General features: G+C 39.4%; 1 protein-coding gene across 2 annotated transcripts in view; it reads right to left on the reverse strand.

Moving 5' to 3' along the window:
• The window catches only part of syt9 (synaptotagmin 9), a 103013-nt gene that overhangs the window by 41898 nt on the left and 33299 nt on the right, over nt 1-27816 (reverse strand). For both annotated transcript variants that reach the window (XM_002938037.4, XM_004913448.4), the window contains exon 3: nt 20791-21337. In XM_002938037.4, coding sequence (XP_002938083.2) covers nt 20791-21337 — 547 coding nt within the window. The remainder of the gene's footprint in view (nt 1-20790; nt 21338-27816) is intronic.

Raw genomic sequence — 27816 nt, forward strand, 5'->3', positions numbered from 1 at the left:
TAATACCCCAGAACACATGGCAGGATAAATACAGTGCCAATTCCACGTATAATACCCCAGAACACACGGCAGGATAAATACAGTGCCAATTCCATATATAATACTCCCAGAACACACAGTAGGATAAATACAGTGCCAATTCCATATATAATACCCCAGAACTCATAGAAGGATAAATACAGTGCCAATTCTATGTATAAAACCCCAGAATTCATAGAAGGATAAATACAGTGCCAATTCTATGTATAAAACCCCAGAACAGATGGCAGGATAAATACAGTGTCAATTCCATGTATAATACCCCAGAACACATGGCAGGATAAATACAGTGCCAATTCCACGTATAATACCCCAGAACACACGGCAGGATAAATACAGTGCCAATTCCATATATAATACTCCCAGAACACACAGTAGGATAAATACAGTGCCAATTCCATATATAATACCCCAGAACACACGGCAGCATAAAAACAGTGCAAATTCCATGTATAATACCCCAGAACACATGACAGGATAAATACAGTGCCAATTCCATGTATAATACCCCAGAACACACGGCAGGATAAATACAGTGTCAATTCCATATATAATGCGCCCAGAACACACAGTAGGATAAATACAGTGCCAAATCCATATATAATACCCCAGAACAAACGGCAGGATAAATACATTGCCAATTCCATATATAATACCCCAGAACTCATAGAAGGATAAATACAGCGCCAATTCCATGTATAATAGCCCAGAAACCATGGCAGCATAAATACGGTACCCATTCCACTTATAATGCCCCAGAACCAATGGTAGCATAAATACAGTGCAATTCCAAATATAATACCCCAGAACACATGGCTGGATAAATACAGTGCCAATTCCATATATAATACCCCACAACTCATAGAAGGATAAATACAGCGCCAATTCCATGTATAATACCCCAGAAACCATGGCAGCATAAATACGGTACCCATTCCACTTATAATGCCCCAGAACCAATGGTAGCATAAATACAGTGCAATTCCAAATATAATACCCCAGAACACATGGCTGGATAAATACAGTACCAATTCCATGTGTAATACCCCAGAACACATGGCAGGATAAACACAGTACAAATTCTATATATAATACCCCAGAACTTATAGAAGGATAAATACAGTGCCAATTCTATATATAATATCCAAGAACACATGGCAGGATAAATACAGTGCCAAGTCCATGTATAATACCCCAGAACTCATAGAAGGATAAATACAGTGCCAATTCTATGTATAAAACCCAAGAATTCATAGAAGGATAAATACAGTGCCAATTCTATGTATAAAACCCCAGAACACATGGCAGGATGAATACAGTGCCAATTCCACGTATAATACCCCAGAACACACGGCAGGATAAATACAGTGCCAATTCCATATATAATACTCCCAGAACACACAGTAGGATAAATACAGTGCTAATTCCATATATAATACCCCAGAACTCATAGAAGGATAAATACAGTGCCAATTCTATGTATAAAACCCCAGAATTCATAGAAGGATAAATACAGTGCCAATTCTATGTATAAAACCCCAGAACACATGGCAGGATAAATACAGTGTCAATTCCATGTATAATACCCCAGAACACACGGCAGGATAAATACAGTGAAATTCCATATATAATACCCCAGAACACATGGCAGGATAAATACAGTGCCAATTCTATGTATAAAACCCCAGAATTCATATAAGGATAAATACAGTGCCAATTCTATGTATAAAACCCCAGAACACATGGCAGGATAAATACAGTGTCAATTCCATGTATAATACCCCAGAACACATGGCAGGATAAATACAGTGCCAATTCCACGTATAATACCCCAGAACACACGGCAGGATAAATACAGTGCCAATTCCATATATAATACTCCCAGAACACACAGTAGGATAAATACAGTGCCAATTCCATATATAATACCCCAGAACACACGGCAGCATAAATACAGTGCAAATATCATGTATAATACCCCAGAACACATGACAGGATAAATACAGTGCCAATTCCATGTATAATACCCCAGAACACACGGCAGGATAAATACAGTGCCAATTCTATGTATAAAACCCCAGAACACATGGCAGGATAAATACAGTGCCAATTCCATATATAATACCCCAGAACTCATAGAAGGATAAATACAGTATCAATTCCATGTATAATACCCCAGAACTCATAGAAGGATAAATACAGTATCAATTCCATGTATAATACCCCAGAACTCATAGAAGGATAAATACAGTGCCAATTCTATGTATAAAACCCCAGAATTCATAGAAGGATAAATACAGTGCCGATTCTATGTATAAAACCCCAGAACACATGGCAGGATAAATACAGTGTCAATTCCATGTATAATACCCCAGAACACATGGCAGGATAAATACAGTGCCAATTCCATATATAATACCCCAGAACTCATAGAAGGATAAATACAGTGCCAATTCCATGTATAATACCCCAGAACTCATAGAAGAATAAATACAGTGTCAATTCCATATATAATACCCCAGAACTCATAGAAGGATAAATACAGTGCCAATTCCATGTATAATACCCCAGAACTCATAGAAGAATAAATACTGTGCCAATTCCATGTATAATACCCCAGAACACACAGCAGGATAAATACAGTGCCAATTCCATATATAATACTCCCAGAACACACAGTAGGATAAATACAGTGCCAATTCCATATATAATACCCCAGAACTCATAGAAGGATAAATACAGTGCCAATTCTATGTATAAAACCCCAGAATTCATAGAAGGATAAATACAGTGCCAATTCTATGTATAAAACCCCAGAACACATGGCAGGATGAATACAGTGCCAATTCCACGTATAATACCCCAGAACACACGGCAGGATAAATACAGTGCCAATTCCATATATAATACTCCCAGAACACACAGTAGGATAAATACAGTGCCAATTCCATATATAATACCCCAGAACTCATAGAAGGATAAATACAGTGCCAATTCCATATATAATACCCCAGAACACATGGCTGGATAAATACAGTACCAATTCCATGTGTAATACCCCAGAACACATGGCAGGATAAACACAGTACAAATTCTATATATAATACCCCAGAACTTATAGAAGGATAAATACAGTGCCAATTCTATATATAATATCCAAGAACACATGGCAGGATAAATACAGTGCCAAGTCCATGTATAATACCCCAGAACTCATAGAAGGATAAATACAGTGCCAATTCTATGTATAAAACCCAAGAATTCATAGAAGGATAAATACAGTGCCAATTCTATGTATAAAACCCCAGAACACATGGCAGGATGAATACAGTGCCAATTCCACGTATAATACCCCAGAACACACGGCAGGATAAATACAGTGCCAATTCCATATATAATACTCCCAGAACACACAGTAGGATAAATACAGTGCTAATTCCATATATAATACCCCAGAACTCATAGAAGGATAAATACAGTGCCAATTCTATGTATAAAACCCCAGAATTCATAGAAGGATAAATACAGTGCCAATTCTATGTATAAAACCCCAGAACACATGGCAGGATAAATACAGTGTCAATTCCATGTATAATACCCCAGAACACACGGCAGGATAAATACAGTGAAATTCCATATATAATACCCCAGAACACATGGCAGGATAAATACAGTGCCAATTCTATGTATAAAACCCCAGAATTCATATAAGGATAAATACAGTGCCAATTCTATGTATAAAACCCCAGAACACATGGCAGGATAAATACAGTGTCAATTCCATGTATAATACCCCAGAACACATGGCAGGATAAATACAGTGCCAATTCCACGTATAATACCCCAGAACACACGGCAGGATAAATACAGTGCCAATTCCATATATAATACTCCCAGAACACACAGTAGGATAAATACAGTGCCAATTCCATATATAATACCCCAGAACACACGGCAGCATAAATACAGTGCAAATATCATGTATAATACCCCAGAACACATGACAGGATAAATACAGTGCCAATTCCATGTATAATACCCCAGAACACACGGCAGGATAAATACAGTGTCAATTCCATATATAATACCCCAGAACACATGGCAGGATAAATACAGTGCCAATTCTATGTATAAAACCCCAGAACACATGGCAGGATAAATACAGTGCCAATTCCATATATAATACCCCAGAACTCATAGAAGGATAAATACAGTGCCAATTCCATGTATAATACCGCAGAACTCATAGAAGGATAAATACAGTGCCAATTCCATGTATAATACCCCAGAACACACGGCAGGATAAATACAGTGCCAATTCTATGTATAAAACCCCAGAACACATGGCAGGATAAATACAGTGCCAATTCCATATATAATACCCCAGAACTCATAGAAGGATAAATACAGTATCAATTCCATGTATAATACCCCAGAACTCATAGAAGGATAAATACAGTATCAATTCCATGTATAATACCCCAGAACTCATAGAAGGATAAATACAGTGCCAATTCTATGTATAAAACCCCAGAATTCATAGAAGGATAAATACAGTGCCGATTCTATGTATAAAACCCCAGAACACATGGCAGGATAAATACAGTGTCAATTCCATGTATAATACCCCAGAACACATGGCAGGATAAATACAGTGCCAATTCCATATATAATACCCCAGAACTCATAGAAGGATAAATACAGTGCCAATTCCATGTATAATACCCCAGAACTCATAGAAGAATAAATACAGTGTCAATTCCATATATAATACCCCAGAACTCATAGAAGGATAAATACAGTGCCAATTCCATGTATAATACCCCAGAACTCATAGAAGAATAAATACTGTGCCAATTCCATGTATAATACCCCAGAACACACAGCAGGATAAATACAGTGCCAATTCCATATATAATACTCCCAGAACACACAGTAGGATAAATACAGTGCCAATTCCATATATAATACCCCAGAACTCATAGAAGGATAAATACAGTGCCAATTCTATGTATAAAACCCCAGAATTCATAGAAGGATAAATACAGTGCCAATTCTATGTATAAAACCCCAGAACACATGGCAGGATGAATACAGTGCCAATTCCACGTATAATACCCCAGAACACACGGCAGGATAAATACAGTGCCAATTCCATATATAATACTCCCAGAACACACAGTAGGATAAATACAGTGCCAATTCCAAATATAATACCCCAGAACTCATAGAAGGATAAATACAGTGCCAATTCTATGTATAAAACCCCAGAATTCATAGAAGGATAAATACAGTGCCAATTCTATGTATAAAACCCCAGAACACATGGCAGGATAAATACAGTGTCAATTCCATGTATAATACCCCAGAACACACGGCAGGATAAATACAGTGCCAATTCCATATATAATACCCCAGAACACATGGCAGGATAAATACAGTGCCAATTCTATGTATAAAACCCCAGAATTCATATAAGGATAAATACAGTGCCAATTCTATGTATAAAACCCCAGAACACATGGCAGGATAAATACAGTGTCAATTCCATGTATAATACCCCAGAACACATGGCAGGATAAATACAGTGCCAATTCCACGTATAATACCCCAGAACACACGGCAGGATAAATACAGTGCCAATTCCATATATAATACTCCCAGAACACACAGTAGGATAAATACAGTGCCAATTCCATATATAATACCCCAGAACACACGGCAGCATAAATACAGTGCAAATTTCATGTATAATACCCCAGAACACATGACAGGATAAATACAGTGCCAATTCCATGTATAATACCCCAGAACACACGGCAGGATAAATACAGTGTCAATTCCATATATAATGCTCCCAGAACACACAGTAGGATAAATACAGTGCCAAATCCATATATAATACCCCAGAACAAACGGCAGGATAAATACAGTGCCAATTCCATATATAATACCCCACAACTCATAGAAGGATAAATACAGCGCCAATTCCATGTATAATACCCCAGAAACCATGGCAGCATAAATACGGTACCCATTCCACTTATAATGCCCCAGAACCAATGGTAGCATAAATACAGTGCAATTCCAAATATAATACCCCAGAACACATGGCTGGATAAATACAGTACCAATTCCATGTGTAATACCCCAGAACACATGGCAGGATAAACACAGTACAAATTCTATATATAATACCCCAGAACTTATAGAAGGATAAATACAGTGCCAATTATATATATAATATCCAAGAACACATGGCAGGATAAATACAGTGCCAAGTCCATGTATAATACCCCAGAACTCATAGAAGGATAAATACAGTGCCAATTCTAAGTATAAAACCCAAGAATTCATAGAAGGATAAATACAGTGCCAATTCTATGTATAAAACCCCAGAACACATGGCAGGATAAATACAGTGCCAATTCCATATATAATACCCCAGAACTCATAGAAGGATAAATACAGTGCCAATTCCATGTATAATACCCCAGAACTCATAGAAGGATAAATACAGTGCCAATTCTATGTATAAAGCCCCAGAATTCATAGAAGGATAAATACAGTGCCAATTCTATGTATAAAACCCCAGAACACATGGCAGGATAAATACAGTGCCAATTCCATATATAATACCCCAGAACTCATAGAAGGATAAATACAGTGCCAATTCCATGTATAATACCCCAGAACTCATAGAAGAATAAATACAGTGTCAATTCCATATATAATACCCCAGAACTCATAGAAGGATAAATACAGTGCCAATTCCATGTATAATACCCCAGAACTCATAGAAGAATAAATACAGTGTCAATTACATATATAATACCCCAGAACTCATAGAAGAATAAATACTGTGCCAATTCCATGTATAATACCCCAGAACACACAGCAGGATAAATACAGTGCCAATTCTATGTATAATAACCCAGAACACATGGCAGCATAAATACAGTGCCAATTCCATGTATAATAACCCAGAACACACGGCAGGATAAATACAGTGCCAATTACAATTATAATACCCCAGAAAACATGGCAGGATATATACAGTGCCAATTCAATGTATAATACCCCAGAACTCATAGAAGGATAAATACAGTGCCAATTCCATGTAAAAAAACAAGAACACATGGCAGGATAATTACAGTACAAATTCCATATATAATACCCCAGAACTCATAGAAGGATAAATACAGTGCCACTTCTATGTATAATATCCAAGAACACATGGCAGGATATATACAGTGCCAAGTCCATGTATAATACCCCAGAACTCATAGAAGGATAAATACAGTGCCAAATCTATGTATAAAACCCCAGAATTCATAGAAGGATAAATACAGTGCCAATTCTATGTATAAATCCCCAGAACACATGGCAGGATAAATACAGTGCCAATTACATATATAATACCCCAGAACTCATAGAAGGATAAATACAGTGCCAATTCCATTTATTATACCCCAGAACACACCGCAGGATAAATACAGTGCCAATTCTATGTATAAAACCCCAGAACACATGGCAGGATAAATACAGTGCCAATTCCATATATAATACCCCAGAACTCATAGAAGGATAAATACAGTATCAATTCCATGTATAATACCCCAGAACTCATAGAAGGATAAATACAGTGCCAATTCTATGTATAAAACCCCAGAATTCATAGAAGGATAAATACAGTGCCAATTCTATGTATAAAACCCCAGAACACATGGCAGGATAAATACAGTGTCAATTCCATATATAATACCCCAGATCTCATAGAAGGATAAATACAGTGCCAATTCCATGTATATTACCCCAAAACTCATAGAAGGATAAATACAGTGTCAATTCCATATATAATACCCCAGAACTCATAGAAGGATAAATACAGTGCCAATTCCATGTTTAATACCCCAGAACACACGGCAGGATAAATACAGTGCCAATTCTATGTATAATACCCCAGAACACATGGCAGGATAAATACAGTGCCAATTCCATTTATAATACCCCAGAACACATGGCAGGATAGATACAGTGCCAATTCAATGTATAATACCCCAGAACTCATAGAAGGATAAATACAGTGCCAATTCTATGTATAATACCTCAGAACACATGGCAGGATAAATACAGTGCCAATTCCATGTAAAATACCCAGAACACATGGCAGGATAAATACAGTACAAATTCTATATATAATACCCCAGAACTCATAGAAGGCTAAATACAGTGCCAATTCTATGTATAATATCCAAGAACACATGGCAGGATATATACAGTGCCAAGTCCATGTATAATACCCCAGAACTCATAGAAGGATAAATACAGTGCCAAATCTATGTATAAAACCCCAGAATTCATAGAAGGATAAATACAGTGCCAATTCTATGTATAAATCCCCAGAACACATGGCAGGATAAATACAGTGCCAATTACATATATAATACCCCAGAACTCATAGAAGGATAAATACAGTGCCAATTCCATTTATTATACCCCAGAACACACCGCAGGATAAATACAGTGCCAATTCTATGTATAAAACCCCAGAACACATGGCAGGATAAATACAGTGCCAATTCCATATATAATACCCCAGAACTCATAGAAGGATAAATACAGTATCAATTCCATGTATAATACCCCAGAACTCATAGAAGGATAAATACAGTGCCAATTCTATGTATAAAACCCCAGAATTCATAGAAGGATAAATACAGTGCCAATTCTATGTATAAAACCCCAGAACACATGGCAGGATAAATACAGTGTCAATTCCATATATAATACCCCAGATCTCATAGAAGGATAAATACAGTGCCAATTCCATGTATATTACCCCAAAACTCATAGAAGGATAAATACAGTGTCAATTCCATATATAATACCCCAGAACTCATAGAAGGATAAATACAGTGCCAATTCCATGTTTAATACCCCAGAACACACGGCAGGATAAATACAGTGCCAATTCTATGTATAATACCCCAGAACACATGGCAGGATAAATACAGTGCCAATTCCATTTATAATACCCCAGAACACATGGCAGGATAGATACAGTGCCAATTCAATGTATAATACCCCAGAACTCATAGAAGGATAAATACAGTGCCAATTCTATGTATAATACCTCAGAACACATGGCAGGATAAATACAGTGCCAATTCCATGTAAAATACCCAGAACACATGGCAGGATAAATACAGTACAAATTCTATATATAATACCCCAGAACTCATAGAAGGCTAAATACAGTGCCAATTCTATGTATAATATCCAAGAACACATGGCAGGATAAATACAGTGCCAAGTCCATGTTTAATACCCCTGAACACACGACAGGGTAAATACAGGGCCAATTCCATTTATAATACCCCAGAACACATGACAGGATAAATACAGTGCCAATTCCATGTATAATACCCCAGAACACATGGCAGGATAAATACAGTGCAGATTCCATATATAATACCCCAGAACTCATAGAAGGATAAATACAGTGCCAATTCCATGTATAATACCCCAGAACTCATAGAAGGATAAATACAGTATCAATTCCATATATAATACCCCAGAACTCATAGAAGGATAAATAAAGTGCCAATTCCATGTATAATACCCCTGAACACACGGCAGGATAAATACAGTGCTAATTCTATGTATAATACCCCAGAACACATGGCAGCATAAATACAGTGCCAATTCCATGTATAATAACCCAGAACACACAGCAGGATAAATACAGTGCCAATTCCATGTATAATACCCCAGAACTCATAGAATGATTAAGTGCCAATTCCATGTATAATACCCCAGAATACATGACAGGATAAATACAGTGCCAATTCCATGTATAATGCCCCAGAACACATGGCAGGATAAATACAGTGCCAATTCCATATATAATACCCCAGAACTCATAGAATGATTAAGTGCCAATTCCATGTATAATACCCCAGAATACATGACAGGATAAATACAGTGCCAATTCCATGTATAATACCCCAGAACACATGGTAGCATAAATATGGTGCCCATTCCACTTATAATGCTCCAGAACACATGGTAGCATAAATATGGTGCCCATTCCACTTATAATGCTCCAGAACCAATGCTTGCATAAATACAGCACCAATTCCAAATATAATACCCCAGAAAACATGGCAGGATAAATACAGTGCCAATTCCCTATACCCTAAGGGTAATTTATACCTACTCAAGAGTCTGAACTAGCAGAGCTGAAAGGCACAGACAGACACTACTTCCAATAGCAGTTGCTACAATAAAGTTGCTAGGAATTTCATTCTCTTGCATTACACCAATTTTTATTTTGGGGTTATATCCCCTTTAGAAGAAGAGAAATTAAAGATATACCTTGTCCATATACAGTATATATAGATCTATTTCCCTTTAACAGAAATGTTCCTAAAGACTGTGCTTTTCCTACAGGAGAAGTACAAGGATAAGTGAGAAAGGGCAAACAGCAGAGAAGTAGAATTTATTGCCACAACATGGAATATTGACAAATCCACCACAGGGAACCCTCGTGCTGTGTCACAGCCAAGCTCCAGCAGCAGGTGTTTCTATGGCTACCAGAGGTTACCATCATCTCTTCTCTATGGGGAGGGGGGATTAACAGAAAATGCACAGATCTATCTACAGTATTTATCTATCTATCTATCTATCTATCTATCTATCTATCATCTATCTACAGTATCTATCATCTATCTATCTATCTACAGTATCTATCTATCATCTATCTATCTATCTATCTATCTACAGTATCTATCCATCTATCTATCTATCATCTATCTATCTATCTATCATCTATCTATCTATATATCTATCTATATATCTATATATCTATCTACAGTATCTATCTATCTATCATCTATCTATCTATCTATCTATCTATCTATCATCTATCTATCTATATATCTATCTATATATCTATCTACAGTATCTATCCGTCTATCTATCTATCTATCTATCATCTATCTATCTATCTATCTATCTATCTATCTACAGTATCTATCTATCTATCTATCATCTATCTATCTATCTATCTATCTATCTATCTATCATCTATCTATCTATCATCTATCTATCTATATATCTATCTATATATCTATCTATCTACAGTATCTATCCATCTATCTATCTATATATCTATCTATCATCTATCTATCTATCTATCTATCTATCTACAGTATATATCTATCTATCTATCTATCATCTATCTATCTATCTACAGTATCTATCCATCTATCTATCTATCTATCTATCTATCGAACTGTACTTGTTTGGTTCAGAGAAATGGATTTAAAATCTGGAAACATTACAACAAGGTCTTGGTATTGGAATTTAAAGAATAACTATTCCCTCAGAATGAATACTTAACCAACAGATTATATCATTTCAAGTGGCCTATTAAAGAACTTACCAAACTGGAATATATATATATGAGTCGATATTAATCTTTTACACTGTTTACCTTGAGCCGCCATTTTGTGATGGGCTGTGTGCCTCAGAGATCAGCTGACAGGAAATAATGCAGCTCTAATTGTAACAGGAAGTAGTGTGGGAGTAAAAGGCAGAACTCTGTCCATTCATTGGAATGCCATGACCATGTCCCTGATGTCATTTGTGATGACACTGCCTGGTTTTGAAAACGACTAAAGTTGGCAATGCTACCCCCATACCTCCCAACTGTCCCGATTTTCGCGTGACAGTCCCTCTTTTGACAGCTCATCCCGTAGTCCCTGAAAAGTCCCTCATTTCCCTTTGATCTCCTGCACTGAAGCTAAAAAAGATACAAATTTAATTAAAAGTAGCTTTTGGCAGAGCCCAGAAATCTTAATGAGTGTAACCCGCATTTAGATACAGTATTTCTCACTTTTAATTACTGTAAATAAGTGGGCTTTTGGCAGAGAGCCCAGAAAGCAGTGTCGGACTGAGATGGCAGGGGCCCCACAGAAAACACTGGATCATGGGCCCACTCTCAGAACTTTAGTTCCTCCTCCCTTAAACTCTTTATTATCCTAGTCTCTTCTCTCTACATACTAAACTATTCTTCCATCTATCAGGCTTCCTTGTTCCCATACAGGAATAGGGAATGACCATGCAATTGGCCAAATAGTTAGAAGCAGGAAGGCCCCTTGACACCTGGGCCCACCGGGAGTTTTCCTGGTATCCTGGTGGGCCAGTCTGACAATGCCAGAAAGGTAAAAAGCCCCCCTGCACTCAGATACAATTGTAACTAATAAGCTAAACAGGTCTCTTAGGGGGACTGAGACTCACAGCTTTAAGGACAATTTCACCTTTTTCAGCAAAACTGTAATAACACATAAAACAGGGCCCCAAAACCCCCACAAATGTGTTCAAACTTTAAATAACCTGCCAAATTTAGTCAAATAGAAGTGGTATTTAGGGGTGTGTGGTCACAAAAATGGGCGTGGTCAAACAAATTTGTATCTGTTTTCAAAATGTTGGGAAGTATGCTACCCAAGTACTGAACCCCCCCACCCCCCAAATAATATGGTCTTTCCCAAAGCACGATGTACTGTGTTATATATGGAGCAGTCCTTATAGTAAAGGGTCAGTATAATTCCTATGGCTGCTCTAGCAGGTTTTAGAAAAACAATTCCTTTGATATTTTCCCTGTACATTTGCAGACCTCAACCCTCCTGGGCTGTTCTGAAGCCCCCCCCCATATTTATATCCTGCTGGGGGCAGGGCTTGGGCATGATCTGGGCAGAACTGAGCATGGTTTAAGCATATCATGTGTATCTCACATATGTCTAATACAGGCATGGGTTCCGTTATTTGGAAACCCCTTATCCAGAAAGCTCTGAATTACGGCTAGCCTGTCTCCCATAGACTCCATTTTAATAAAAGAATTCAGATTTTAAAAATTGATTTCCCTTTTCTCTGTAATAATAAAACAGTACCTGTACTTGATCCCAACTAAGATATAATTACCCCTTATTGGGGGCAGAACAGCCCTATTGGGTTTATTTAATGGTTAAATGATTCCCTTTTCTCTGTAATAATAAAACAGTACCTGTACTTGATCCCAACTAAGATATAATTACCCCTTATTGGGGCAGAACAGCCCTATTGGGTTTATTTAATGGTTAAATGATTCCCTTTTCTCTGTAATAATAAAACAGTACCTGTACTTGATCCCAACTAAGATATAATTACCCCTTATTGGGGGCAGAACAGCCCTATTGGGTTTATTTAATGGTTAAATGATTCCCTTTTCTCTGTAATAATAAAACAGTACCTGTACTTGATCCCAACTAAGATATAATTACCCCTTATTGGGGGCAAAACAGTCCTATTGGGTTTATTTAATGGTTAAATGATTCCCTTTTCTCTGTAATAATAAAACAGTACCTGTACTTGATCCCAACTAAGATATAATTACCCCTTATTGGGGGCAGAACAGCCCTATTGGGTTTATTTAATGGTTAAATGATTCCCTTTTCTCTGTAATAATAAAACAGTACCTGTACTTGATCCCAACTAAGATATAATTACCCCTTATTGGGGCAGAACAGCCCTATTGGGTTTATTTAATGGTTAAATGATTCCCTTTTCTCTGTAATAATAAAACAGTACCTGTACTTGATCCCAACTAAGATATAATTACCCTTTATTACCCCTTAATAGCTGACTGTAGCTTGCAGTTTCAGCCTTGAATAAAACTTCATTGTTCACTATGTAGACATCTTTAATAGTTAAGGATTTTTTTTTTACTGTTCAAGCCTACCCACGGATCTCATACATTGATTCACACCTAGCATAAGGATTATTTATTCCGGCAGACATCATCTTCACAGGAAATTTCTTGCGGATATGTCACTGCTCTGGAAAAGAGGAGCAAAAGGAATTGACTTCAAAGTTTAATGTAAAATACGGTCTATGAAATGAAACACTTTGGTTCCGGTCGCACCGCGCCGCCATTCGCTTCCCTTAATGTCTCGGCAATAAGCTTTCCGCTAATATGTATCATCTTAAACACTGTCACATTGTATTACAGAGCAGGGTGACCTGCACACTGTAACCATAGTTACCCACACAATCGGTTTCAGGCTTGTATAAAAAATGTGGTATTTTTTTAAGGTAGCAAGTAATTTATTGGAAAAAAGGGGTTCAGTCTGGCTGCCTTAAGCCAATGAGAACTAGAATGTAAAGTCCTGCGCGGAATAAATTTTTGGCCCCTATGTGGCCCCCAACCGCGACCTGGACCTGCAACTCGCATTTCTACCCGCTTGGACCCACCACCCCACCCGATCCCCAACTGCCTTATCCATAACACGATCCGTGACCCACTGACTACCATTAAACAGGAAGTGTTGTTGCTGCAAACTGGAAGTGACATCATCAGAAATGGGTGGGGATAGAAAAAAAAATTAAAAAATGTTTAAAGGGGACCTGTCACCCAAAGAAATAATTCCAAATCCTTTTCTATCATATTAGTTAAGCAAACTAAATGTTACTTATACTATATAAATGATTTCATTTTTTTTCCCTTTCAGTCTTAGAATTTACAGTCACAGGCAGCAGGCCGGCGCCATTTTGTGGATACTGTAATTAAGGAAATCTTTGTATCACCCCAAAATATTATGTTTTGAAATCTAGGTGATGTCAATGAAGTACAGGTATGGAACCTGTTATTCAGAATGCTAAGGACCTGGGGTTTTCCGGATAAGGGATCTTTTCGTAATTTGGATCTCCATACCTTAAGTCTACTAAAAATCATTTAAATATGAAATAAACCCAATAGGGCTGTTCTGCCCCAATAAGGGGTAATTATATCTTAGTTGGGATCAAGTACAGGTACTGTTTTATTATTACAGAGAAAAGGGAATCATTTAACCATTAAATAAACCCAATAGGGCTGTTCTGCCCCCAATAAGGGGTAATTATATCTTAGTTGGGATCAAGTACAGGTACTGTTTTATTATTACAGAGAAAAGGGAATCATTTAACCATTAAATAAACCCAATAGGGCTGTTCTGCCCCAATAAGGGGTAATTATATCTTAGTTGGGATCAAGTACAGGTACTGTTTTATTATTACAGAGAAAAGGGAATCATTTAACCATTAAATAAACCCAATAGGACTGTTCTGCCCCCAATAAGGGGTAATTATATCTTAGTTGGGATCAAGTACAGGTACTGTTTTATTATTACACAGAAAAGGGAATCATTTAACCATGAAATAAACCCAATAGGGCTGTTCTGCCCCAATAAGGGGTAATTATATCTTAGTTGGGATCAAGTACAGGTACTGTTTTATTATTACAGAGAAAAGGGAATCATTTAACCATTAAATAAACCCAATAGGGCTGTTCTGCCCCAATAAGGGGTAATTATATCTTAGTTGGGATCAAGTACAGGTACTGTTTTATTATTACAATGAAAAGGAAATTATTTTTAAAAATGTGAATTATTTGATTAGAATGGAGTCTATGGGAGATGGCCTTTCCGTAATTCGCAACTTTCTGGATAATGGGTTTATGGATAAGGGGTCTGATACCTGTAATGAGAAATATTTAAAAAACAGAAATAAATACAAAATGGGTGAGCAGTAAATGTTTCCTTTAATGTACAATGTTGACCCTACTCTCTCACTGAAGCATTGGTGGCTACTGCTAGTCCTACACAAGGCTACAGATATGCATAGAGCACATATAGGGTGGGGGGGGGGGTAAGTATTTGCTTTGTTTTCCTGAAAAGAAATGAAAAATTGAAGGGTGAAAAGGTTTTGGGTAGAGAAATAGGAGACAAAGAACCCCCCCCCTCAGCCACCATTTCTATATTCAGTAAATACTGTTAAGAGCTTAGTGGATTGTTATACAAGGGGTTGCGTGACCCAGATTTATCCTGGATGGTATTAGAACTGGGAAATAAAGCCAAGCAATGCTTTTTCCCATAAACCCAGCACAGAGCAGAATATCTAAATACAAACCAGTGCTAATCACTGTACATGCCATATGACATAGCATTTAGCCATATTGCAGGTCTTGACGTAGGCACAATTTATATTCCAAGTTAAACGCGGGCACTGCCATCTCCTGTGAATCAGCTATGATGAGAGTTTGTTAATTTAATCACCAAAAAGCCATATGTCCAATGAATAGGATATTTAAAGGGACACTAGACTCAAAGTAAGGTTTTATTTTTCCTAAATGCTCAGCATAACATATTGGCCAAGGTCCCTTGATTATCTGCCTAAGTGTGTTTATGTGCATCAAAGGGGTCGGCCATGTTGGTTCTAATTAAGGGACATCTTTTCAAGACGTTTAAGAACCAATGCCCTCTAGTGGCCAAATAATTCAGAAATATTATTCAGCTTGCACAATTAGTACACATTAAATAAAGTAAAGTATCTATGAGCCCAACAGACAGACCCTAGAATCAAGAACCTATGGGGTAGCAAATAATTCTGCTGTAAATTTAACAATAATGCATCAAAATTGTCAGAAATTCCCTTAATAATACAGGTATGTATTCCGGATAAGGGATCTTTCCATAATTTGGATCTCCATAACTTAAGTCTGCTAAAAATCATTTAAACATTAAATAAACCAAATAGGCTTGTTTTGCCTCCAATAAGGGGTAATTATATCTTAGTTGGGATCAAGTACAGGTACTGTTTTATTATTACAGAGAAAAGGGAATCATTTAACCATTAAATAAACCCAATAGGGCTGTTCTGCCCCAATAAGGGGTAATTATATCTTAGTTGGGATCAAGTACAGGTACTGTTTTATTATTACAGAGAAAAGGGAATCATTTAACCATTAAATAAACCCAATAGGGCTGTTCTGCCCCAATAAGGGGTAATTATATCTTAGTTGGGATCAAGTACAGGTACTGTTTTATTATTACAGAGAAAAGGGAATCATTTTTAAAAATTAGAATTATTTGCTTACAATGGAGTCTATGGGATATGGCCTTTCTTAATAATGGGTTTCCGGATAAGGGACCCCATACCTCTATTAATAAAAAATAATAAATACTGCTCTGTGTAACAATGCACATGGTTTGGAGTATCTTTTTACCCCAGTGATGATTGAGGTACTGGTTAAAGTGTATTGGGGAGGCATTTGCAATATGTAGCCTCTGTGCTGGGGGGGGGAATCAATGATGTAAGAGAGCTGTGAAAGTGATGCAAATGGGTAGAGTGATGACATGAGCGGAAGGACCTATGTTTTTAATGGGTTGACTGTGGGCATATTGTGACCGATCAGGACAGGTAATATTTTAGCAGGCATAGGGTGGATCAAGGGCAGAACAAGAGTGTGTTACAAATTTACAAGTACACTGATGGTAAATTTGTTATACTGGCCCTGGACTTGGGTGCTATTTAAGTTTGCCACCTCTGCTGGCCTTCTTAGCCGGGCAGGGGGCGGGGGGTGATGTCACGGGGGGGAGAAGAAGTGGGGCTGTGGCATTGTGGGGTGGGGAAGAGGCGGGTTGTGTCATCACAGGGGCGGGGCAATGATGCCACGTCAATGTTAGTAAGTCCTGCCTGGTTTTCCTGGGAAACCGGGCATTAGATTTTGACCAGGAAAGGCCTTCCGAAAACTGGGCTGTCTGGGTCAAAACCGGACAGGTAGTAACCCTAGCGCTATCTTACCTGCTAGGCTAGTGAAATTCTGGCCAGTTGGCAACCCTAATTAGACTGGGCCAGAACTAGGGGTACACAACAGATGCACAGCAAGGGGGTAGCTGGGTGCAAGATGGTGGTGGTGGTGGATGTGGTGGATTGTAAAAGACGGTGCAGTGTGGACCAAGTGGGGGGTGAGGGTGGTAGACAGGTGAATGAGTGGGTGGGGGCAGTCAGGAAGCCAAGCTAAGTAGTATGGCTGTACTATTGGTCACCTTACTGGCCTGTAGAGAGTCCCCCATTGACCCAGCACACCAGTACGGCAAAAGGAGTGTTCCTGAGTGTGCCAACTCCTTCGCTAAAGCTCCATTTGAAGCAAAGAATATTCATAAAGAGCTTTGTCCTGAATGAATTTACTTCTAGTCCAGGGCTTAATAAACCCAGAGCAACCAAAACCTTAGATCTGTGGCCGTCGGAGCCTCAGAACATCATTCACAATAAGAAGAAGAGAAATCCATGTAACCATCACTGAGGCCAAACGCACTGAATTTTTAATAAGGAGATGCTTTTGTGTTTCGGTCGCCAGCGGATGATTAAGTAAGTTGCCAAATTCTAAAGTGATGGATTCGGCAGCCGCTCTCTTGTTACAAACTCCCTGATAAATGACACGGGGTCCCCGCAGATGTCCCACCCAAAAATCAATGGCAGCGACAGAGCAGAAGCGCCGGGCTGGGGAAGAGTCGAGATGTAGATCGCTAATGCAGAAGATGACAGGACAAAATTCACAACAACACATAAATCATTTAGCATGAAAAAAAACCCCAAACACGCGAGTCTATTCAATTTACGTGAAACGCAGTCGCCAGTTTCACGCAGTCGAGCCAATTACATTCTTTATAACAGAAGAACATTGTCCTTACGTTACCTTCCGGCTAGAGCAACAGTTACCCAATCATGTCTGCAAATGTAGAGTATAATGAGCTATTTTATAAAGATTAACCCTACATTTACATGGGCTATCCTAGCAAAAGTGACTCCTTAATGATTAAGATGAAAGGATAGACTATCACTCCCTTTTCCTCCTTGTCCCCTCAGTTATTTTATTTTGTCTGGCTTTTCTGATCTTCCTCTATATTTTTTTACATTGTGTCATTTATTTTCACATTATTAAACCCTTCTGTTCTAGGGTTCCCCCTGTCTGGTTTTAACCTGGACAGATGGTTTTTGCAAGGGCTATCTGGCTCAAAGTCTGCCTGCCCAGTTTCCCAAAGTAGGAAATCCAGACAGGAATCCCTTTGAATGATCAGCCAACCGCCAATCGCCATGTCAAATCCCCAATGTCAAATACCTGATGTCACAATCCCGTTCTTGACTTACCCAGTCCCGCCCCCATGATGTCAACGCACCGCCCCTTGCCTGGAATTAGCGAATGAAAAAGGTGGCAACCCTATTTTGTTCTTCTTGTCATGAAGTCAAGGCTATCAGTGTTCAGGGCAAAAATGTTGGAGGGCAGATTAGTGACAGAAAGAAGGCCTGGTCGGGGTCAGGTGGAGACTAATAAGCGAGTGCAAAGGATAGGGGAATTACCAACCCCAGCTGGTAACTTACTGGCAAGACTGATTAAAGACTGGGCAGATGGCTACCCTAGGCCTGAAGAACAATGTAAAACTTGGGGCCAAAAAATCTTAACAAGGCCTTGCCCCTTTTATCATACACTCTTGTGGCACCCCTGCTGTCATGAGTGCTGCATAATCAATTTACATTTACCTTTGCGTTAATCGTAGACATGCCAACATGATCACTGCATAAAATGAATAACTGCCTTTACATTAACCCCAGACATGGCAGTAAGATCACTGCAGAAAATGGATAATCTGCTCTGCAATAACCCCCAAGGCTTGCCAGCAAGATAACTGCAGAAATGGATAATCAGGTCTGCATTAACCCCAGACATCCCAGTAATATAAACTGTAGAAAACGTATGAGCTCTGCATAAACCCCAAGGCATACCAGTAAGATCACTGCAGAAGATGGATAATTGGCTCTGCATTAACTCCCAACATGCCAGTAAAATAACTTTAGAAAATAAATAAGCAATGCAATGACCCCAGATATGTCAGTGACACGAATGTAGAAAATGGCTACTACGCATTGCATTAAGCCCAGATATGCCAATAAAACAACTTTAGAAACTGGATAATGAGCTGTCTAACCCTAAGACATAGAGAAATCACCTCAGAAAATAGACAGTAAGTTTTGCATAAACCCAAAGACATGCTAGTAAAATTATTGTAAAAATCGGCTCTGAATTTACCCCAGACATGCCAGTTAAAAAGCTGTAGATAATGGATACTTAGCATTGCATTTTGTCCCCCGTCCCTGTAGATTGTGCCCCTGCTAGGAGCTTTTTCTGGGTCAGCGTTTGATATATGACTGGGTTTCTTTCTGTACGTAGAGGAGCCGTGTAATTAGACTAAAGGTCTACATTTGCAAGACGCTGCCATGACTAAATGTTTTGGAAGGAGCTGTAGGGTTGGCACCCAGCTGGTATTTGACCGGCCTAGCTGGCAACAAATTTACGGGCAATATACCTATAAATCCCTCCCTTCCCTGACTCATGGCCAATCAGCCGCTTTTTAAATAGACATGGCGTCTGCTCTGCCCATCTCCCCGCCCCACACTCCCATTGCCCACCCCATATGTGCAATCCCCGGCCTAGCCCACCCATTTCCCTGCCCGTCCCCAAGTGAAGTCACTTCCTTACCCCCTAAGATTCCAATTTGGTTCAGCCAGAAGCGCAGATTTGTCCAAATCCTGTTGAAAAAGGCCAAATCTTGGCCAAATCCCGAACTGAATTCTGGATTTAGTGCATCCCTGCTGCCAACTCCCCAAAATACTCTTTGACTGTCCTGCTCCATCAATCTACAGCTTTAAATATCTCTTGTCATGACTTATCGTGCTTGTGATGTTCTGTAGGTACTGATATTGCTTATATTCACATACATTTATATTAGATCGGCTTCATCCTGCAAATATATATATCTCACATGTTGCCAGCCCAAGGTGCACATTATCTACAAAATATATTTCCCTAAAACAGGACAATTGTGCTGTACTTACATTAGTGACATGCTCAATATCCCTCCAGATATTGCTTTCCCTGGGAAAATCAGCCAAGTCTAAAAAATTATCCACTATGACCTGGCCAATGACATCGTGTCTGGAAAACCTGTCGAAGTCATAGACGGAGAAGTGGAGTTTCCTGGTGGGCAGGTCATTATAAGGTACAGGGAATAGGAAAACCTCATCGAACACCGGGTTGAGAGTCTTTCGATGGACCTTTGTCTGGTGCTTGGTCTTCCGATCTGGAAGCAAGTAGATCTTGACATAAGGATCTGAGGTTCCAGAAAAGTCCTTGGCTGGAAGGTTGACCGCTTTGTGAATCTTTACTATAAGTTTTTCCAAGTCACAATCATACTTAATGATGAAATTGAGCTTCCCGCAAGATTTGCTATTGTTCCTCCTGCCATCGTCCGTCTCCACCGACTTTTGCTTGTACAGCTCTGGTTTGATTCGCCCAATGCCCGTCAGCTGCTCTTGCTTTTGGAACTGCTGGATGTTGAAATCCGGGTTGGAGAGGTTTAGTTGCCTCCTAATGGAATTGTGTCTTGAAGAAAAAAGAAAACATTGATTACAACTACATAATAGAAATGGATAGTCTTGGACATGTTAAAAATTGTAGGGTTGCCAATGTCCTAAACATTGTTGCTCCACCATATGGACTACAACCCTCAGCATGCTGCACCTTATTATCAAAGAATGTTGGTCGCTGTGGTCAAGCAAATGTATAACTGCTCAATAAAATGTTCCCTCAGCTCTCCAAGGCCGAGCTCTCTCAGCTCTCCAAGGCTCTCCAAGCCCAAAGAATGCCAGAGGATCCACCAATGAGAATCCTGTCTGCTCTCTGCACATCTGGCTCAACATTTTTTGTTCTTGCTATTGTCTCTGGAGGAAATAAACAGGTCCAAGCATCCCAAAAAGGGCTATACCAGCCTTTCTGATGTTTAATTAATATCAGCAAGCCAAGCTTTCATGTTAGATGACAGCAAGATGACTGATATAGTGCTGGAGGGCGTGATTCTTTATTGAGCAAATACTTGCATCTGTAATTAACCTTGGCCTCCCATTGGAGAAAGTGTATGTTTATATCCCCTATAACTATTGTATTAAAAAGATTTCTGTATTGGCCCTCACTAAATGGACACTTGTTAAAAAAGCCTGGTGTGTAGCAGCATATACTGAATACTAAATCCTCCACAAAATATTTGGCTGCAACAACCAGACTTGACCTCTTAATGGCATATTAAGAATTGAGAAAAATCCCCCAAAGGCTTTAAAATCTCTTGACTTGTACCTGGACTTGCTTCAGCTGAACACTTTGGATTCAGACAAGTAAAAAGTGCTTGGGTTTGGCTGAATCCCAAACAGAATCTTGGAATTGATGAATCCCTACTGAACCTTCTGACCTGTCATCATTTTAATGCTATCTAGTGTTGGAACTATATGACATTTATATGATTCCAGTGCCACTAATGAAGGAGCCATGGGTTATTGCCCTGTGGCAATTTGTGCAGTGTAAGTTAGTGTTTTGTTGTATATGGGCAGTGGGCAGGGCCAGAACTAGGGACAGGCAGAAGAGGTAGGCACCTAGGGCAAAATGGTGTTTAGGACTGCCACCTTTTCTTCAAGTCTTTATATCAGTATGAAGTAAGGGGTAGGGACAGGTCTGAAAGGGGCAGATTAACATTGTGGGGGTGGAGTAATGACATTGAGGGGCAGAGCTGGACAGAGACTGTCAAAATTCTGTGAGTAGGCCAAGACTAGGGGCATACAGGACAAAGGTAGAGAGGGTATCAGGGCAGCTTGAAGGCCGGCAGGGTCTAATAAGAAGGAATTACAAATTTATTAGCTGGTAGATTGTTATGGCCCTGGCCCTGGCTGGTATTTTACCAGATACGCTGGGTGCCAGGTGGCAACCCTAAGGGTGGGGGTAGCACGTACCCTTATGCCTGCCTACCTAGACTTCTAGCTCTTCTGCAGCTAATCACCACCCCTGCTCATATGACCCAAATACCTCCTGCTCCTTCTGTAGCATGGGCATCAGCGGAGGGGGTCAAATTTTGGAACTTGATTGCATGGGGGTAGGGGGAGGAGCTTGAGGAGGTGTGACAAGTGATGGGTGGCATGATAAGTGGGGTTCCTGCCTTAGGTGCATTCGCTGTATTCAAACAGCAGCACCTACTACTGCATACAGTATGTCGGAGCTGATAACCAAGGGGGTAAATGTGTGTCACCAATACAAAGTCATTACATTAGAGTGCGCCAGTGTCACCTTCGCTTTTATACTAATGTCAAGTGGCTGAATTTAGTTGGGTGACATTCAATTTTAGCCGCCGCTGGACAAAAGATTAAGTGGAATTGCCTTGTCCAGAACCAGCGCCAGTTCATTTGTGCAACAAAAAGGAGTTAATCATTATTTTATAAGGTTTCCTAGAATTTCCAGATGGAAAGGCTTGATCTCAGTGGGTCCATATGTCTCAATTGTAAGTCATTAAAGCTGCGGCTGCTGCAGCCGTTTCTTTTCTAATCCTTCGACTCTGCACAGAGAAAACGAGATCCAGGACAGCCCTGCTTGTAATTGCCCCTTCAAGTGAAATCCTCTGTGTTCTTTTGCAGCAGCCTAGTCATGTTGCTGGAGTTTTCCGACACTTGTTTAATGCCTCAGCGCTTAACAAACAATGCTAGGAAACAAGAAACCAAAGAGCACGCAGAAAATTTTATGTGGTTGCGGGAGGAAATGTTCCTTCGCGTGAAGCGTATAATAGCAGCGACACTGCTAGATAAATTGACTATAATTTTCTCTTTTTTTACATTTGGCAGATGGAAATAGTTTATTCAGTATTGCCCAGGAAACGGGTGCAGCTCTGTGCTTAAGCATTTGGGTTTGAGGCAATGGCTGCTATAAATTTTTGACTATACAGTATATTTTTCAACATTGCTGCCATTAGGGTTTGTGCTGGACATACACTTTGCCTATGCTTTTAAAGAGAAAATATCTATGTTTTTTTGGTGTTTATTGCTCTAAAAAGGGCGAAATTTTAAAACACAACTAAAGGCACATTCTATTTCTTGATCCCAAACAGCAAATTCAAACTAAAGGCACATTCTATGTCCTGATCCCAAAGAGCAAACTCAAACTAAAGGCACATTCTACTTCCTGATCCCAAAGAGCAAACTCAAACTAAAGGCACATTCTACTTCCTGATCCCAAAGAGCAAACTCAAACTAAAGGCACATTCTACTTCCTGATCCCAAAGAGCAAACTCAAACTAAAGGCACATTCTACTTCCTGATCCCAAAGAGCAAACTCAAACTAAAGGCACATTCTACTTCCTGATCCCAAAGAGCAAACTCAAACTAAAGGCACATTCTACTTCCTGATCCCAAAGAGCAAACTCAAACTAAAGGCACATTCTACTTCCTGATCCCAAAGAGCAAACTCAAACTAAAGGCACATTCTACTTCCTGATCCCAAAGAACAAACTCAAACTAAAGGCACATTCTACTTCCTGATCCCAAAGAGCAAACTCAATCTGAAGGCACATTCTATGTCCTGATCCCAAAGAGCAAACTCAAACTAAAGGCACATTCTACTTCCTGATCCCAAAGAGCAAACTCAAACTAAAGGCACATTCTACTTTCTGATCCCAAAGAGCAAACTCAAACTAAAGGCACATTCTACTTCCTGATCCCAAAGAGCAAACTCAAACTAAAGACACATTCTACTTCCTGATCCCAAACAGGAAATTCAAACTAAAGGCACATTCTACTTCCTGATCCCAAAGAGCAAACTCAAACTGAGGGCACATTCTATGTCCTGATCCCAAAGAGCAAACTCAAACTAAAGGCACATTCTACTTCCTGATCCCAAAGAGGAAATTCAAACTAAAGGCACATTCTACTTCCTGATCCCAAAGAGCAAACTCAAACTGAAGGCACATTCTATGTCCTGATCCCAAAGAGGAAACTCAAACTAAAGGCACATGCTACTTTCTGATCCCAAAGAGCAAACTTAAACTAAAGGCGCATTCTACTTCCTGATCCCAAAGAGCAAACTCAAACTAAAGGCTCATTCAACTTCCTGATCCCAAAGAGCAAACTTAAACTAAAGGCGCATTCTACTTCCTGATCCCAAAGAGCAAACTCAAACTAAAGGCACATTCTACTTCCTGATCCCAAAGAGCAAACTCAAACTTAAGGCACATTCTACTTCCTAATCCCAAAGAGCAAACTCAAACTAAAGGCACATTCTACTTTCTGATCCCAAAGAGCAAACTCAAACTAAAGGCACATTCTACTTCCTGATCCCAAAGAGCAAACTCAAACTAAAGGCACATTCTACTTCCTAATCCCAAAGAGCAAACTCAAACTAAAGGCACATTCTACTTCCTGATCCCAAAGAGCAAACTCAAACTAAAGGCACATTCTACTTCCTGATCCCAAAGAGCAAACTCAAACTAAAGGCACATTCTACTTCCTGATCCCAAAGAGAAAACTCAAACTAAAGGCACATTCTACTTCCTGATCCCAAAGAGCAAACTCAAACTAAAGGCACATTCAACTTCCTGATCCCAAAGAGCAAACTCAAACTAAAGGCGCATTCTACTTTCTGATTCCAAAGAGCAAACTCAAACTAAAGGCACATTCTACTTCCTGATCCCAAAGAGCAAACTCAAACTAAAGGCACATTCTACTTTCTGATCCCAAACAGCAAACTCAAACTAAAGGCACATTCTACTTCCTAATTCCAAAGAGCAAACTCAAACTAAAGGCACATTCTACTTCCTGATCCCAAAGAGCAAACTCAATCTGAAGGCACATTCTATGTCCTGATCCCAAAGAGCAAACTCAAACTAAAGGCACATTCTACTTCCTGATCCCAAAGAGCAAACTCAAACTAAAGGCACATTCTACTTTCTGATCCCAAACAGCAAACTCAAACTAAAGGCACATTCTACTTCCTAATCCCAAAGAGCAAACTCAAACTAAAGGCACATTCTACTTCCTGATCCCAAAGAGCAAACTCAATCTGAAGGCACATTCTATGTCCTGATCCCAAAGAGCAAACTCAAACTAAAGGCACATTCTACTTTCTGATCCCAAAGAGCAAACTCAAACTAAAGGCACATTCTACTTCCTGATCCCAAAGAGCAAACTCAAACTAAAGGCACATTCTACTTCCTGATCCCAAAGAGGAAATTCAAACTAAAGGCACATTCTACTTCCTGATCCCAAAGAGCAAACTCAAACTGAGGGCACATTCTATGTCCTGATCTCAAAGAGCAAACTCAAACTAAAGGCACATTCTACTTCCTGATCCCAAACAGGAAATTCAAACTTAAGGCACATTCTACTTCCTGATCCCAAAGAGCAAACTCAAACTGAAGGCACATTCTATGTCCTGATCCCAAAGAGCAAACTCAAACTAAAGGCACATGCTACTTTCTGATCCCAAAGAGCAAACTTAAACTAAAGGCGCATTCTACTTCCTGATCCCAAAGAGCAAACTCAAACTAAAGGCGCATTCTACTTCTTGATCCCAAAGAGAAAACTCAAACTAAAGGCACATTCAACTTCCTGATCCCAAAGAGCAAACTTAAACTAAAGGCGCATTCTACTTCCTGATCCCAAAGAGCAAACTCAAACTAAAGGCACATTCAACTTCCTGATCCCAAAGAGCAAACTCAAACTTAAGGCACATTCTACTTCCTGATCCCAAAGAGCAAACTCAAACAAACCAGCAGTCATCTAAAAAGCCTCTATATAAGGAGATACTCTTTAGCTGAAAAGGCTAACACTCTGTAGCTGGGGAAAGGGATGGGTTTATTTATACAGAGGCTTCTCAGAGTGCATTGCTGGTTTATTTGACTTTGCTCTTTGGGATCAGGAAGTAAATGTGCCTTTAGATTTATTCTAAATTTCTGCCCCGTTTAGAGCAATCGAGTACAAAAAAATGGATAGTTTATAATTAAATAGGCATAAAGTATCTTCTTCTCTATTCATTTAGCCAGTGTCCAAAAGAGGGGTATATAGTCTCTTTAAGTTCTAGAGTGTAGCACTATTGGCTAGCAGCTGTTAGGACTAGGGTGGAAGGGCAGGCAGTTGGGTTTGGGCCAACATCCACACAATATTAGCAGGTTGCAGGTGGTTCTTATTTCTTCCATCAGCCTCGCTGTCACCTTAATATGCCTGGTTATATCTCTGGGAGCCTCTATTTATAGTTGCGTGCCTGCCCCACCCTGCCCTCTTCATTACGTCAAAGCATGTGTAGGTCTATAAATAGGGGTGGATTTCTGAGCCTGGCTGGGTATGGGCATATTAAAGTTGGGGGGTGGGATGACATTTGTTGACTAGCACATCACCAATTGACCATTCTCGGCCTCCCAATGGTTTCATCTCAACAGTTTGGGCACCGCTGACTTGCAATGGTCCATGGTTTGTGGTGACTAATAATTATGGGTACTCGGTTACTTATGGGGAAGAAACCAAAGTCCTGGCCCCTTGTCAAGCTATTTTACCCTGGTCATCTTCAGTTGTGTTGAAGAAGAACCCCTAGAACCTGGCTTTTATTCTGTGTATTCTGTGATATTCAGCTGCCATTTTTAATCAGAGCATCTTTACCGTAAATATTCATTTCACAGTTTCCCTTTCTTTAATCAAAGTTTCATTTTATTTATTACTGTTGGCATGAATTCCACAGTGACAATTGCTCCCTTTCGACCCCTTTACAGGCTGTCATCTCAAACTGTCTAGTGCCACCAAAAAAGCACAGGCGCTGTAGCGTGATCTTGTTAGAGCCGGCACAGGTGTCGGAGCTATTTTAGACGTGTTACATATTGTTCTATACCCTGACACCCAACTAGTAAAATATGTTCGGATGGGAAATGCAAATCTCTATGTTCTCTCCTGCGAAATGAGGGTCCACTCTACCTTTATTACTTTCCCTTTATATCTATCTAATAGAAATATTAACACTTGGATGTATATTGTTATTTTGCTCTTGTTCCTCCCAGCTTCTGGGGCTAA

The sequence above is a fragment of the Xenopus tropicalis genome, chromosome 4 (genome assembly GCF_000004195.4).
Source record: "Xenopus tropicalis strain Nigerian chromosome 4, UCB_Xtro_10.0, whole genome shotgun sequence".
NCBI classification, from domain to species: Eukaryota; Metazoa; Chordata; class Amphibia; order Anura; family Pipidae; genus Xenopus; species Xenopus tropicalis.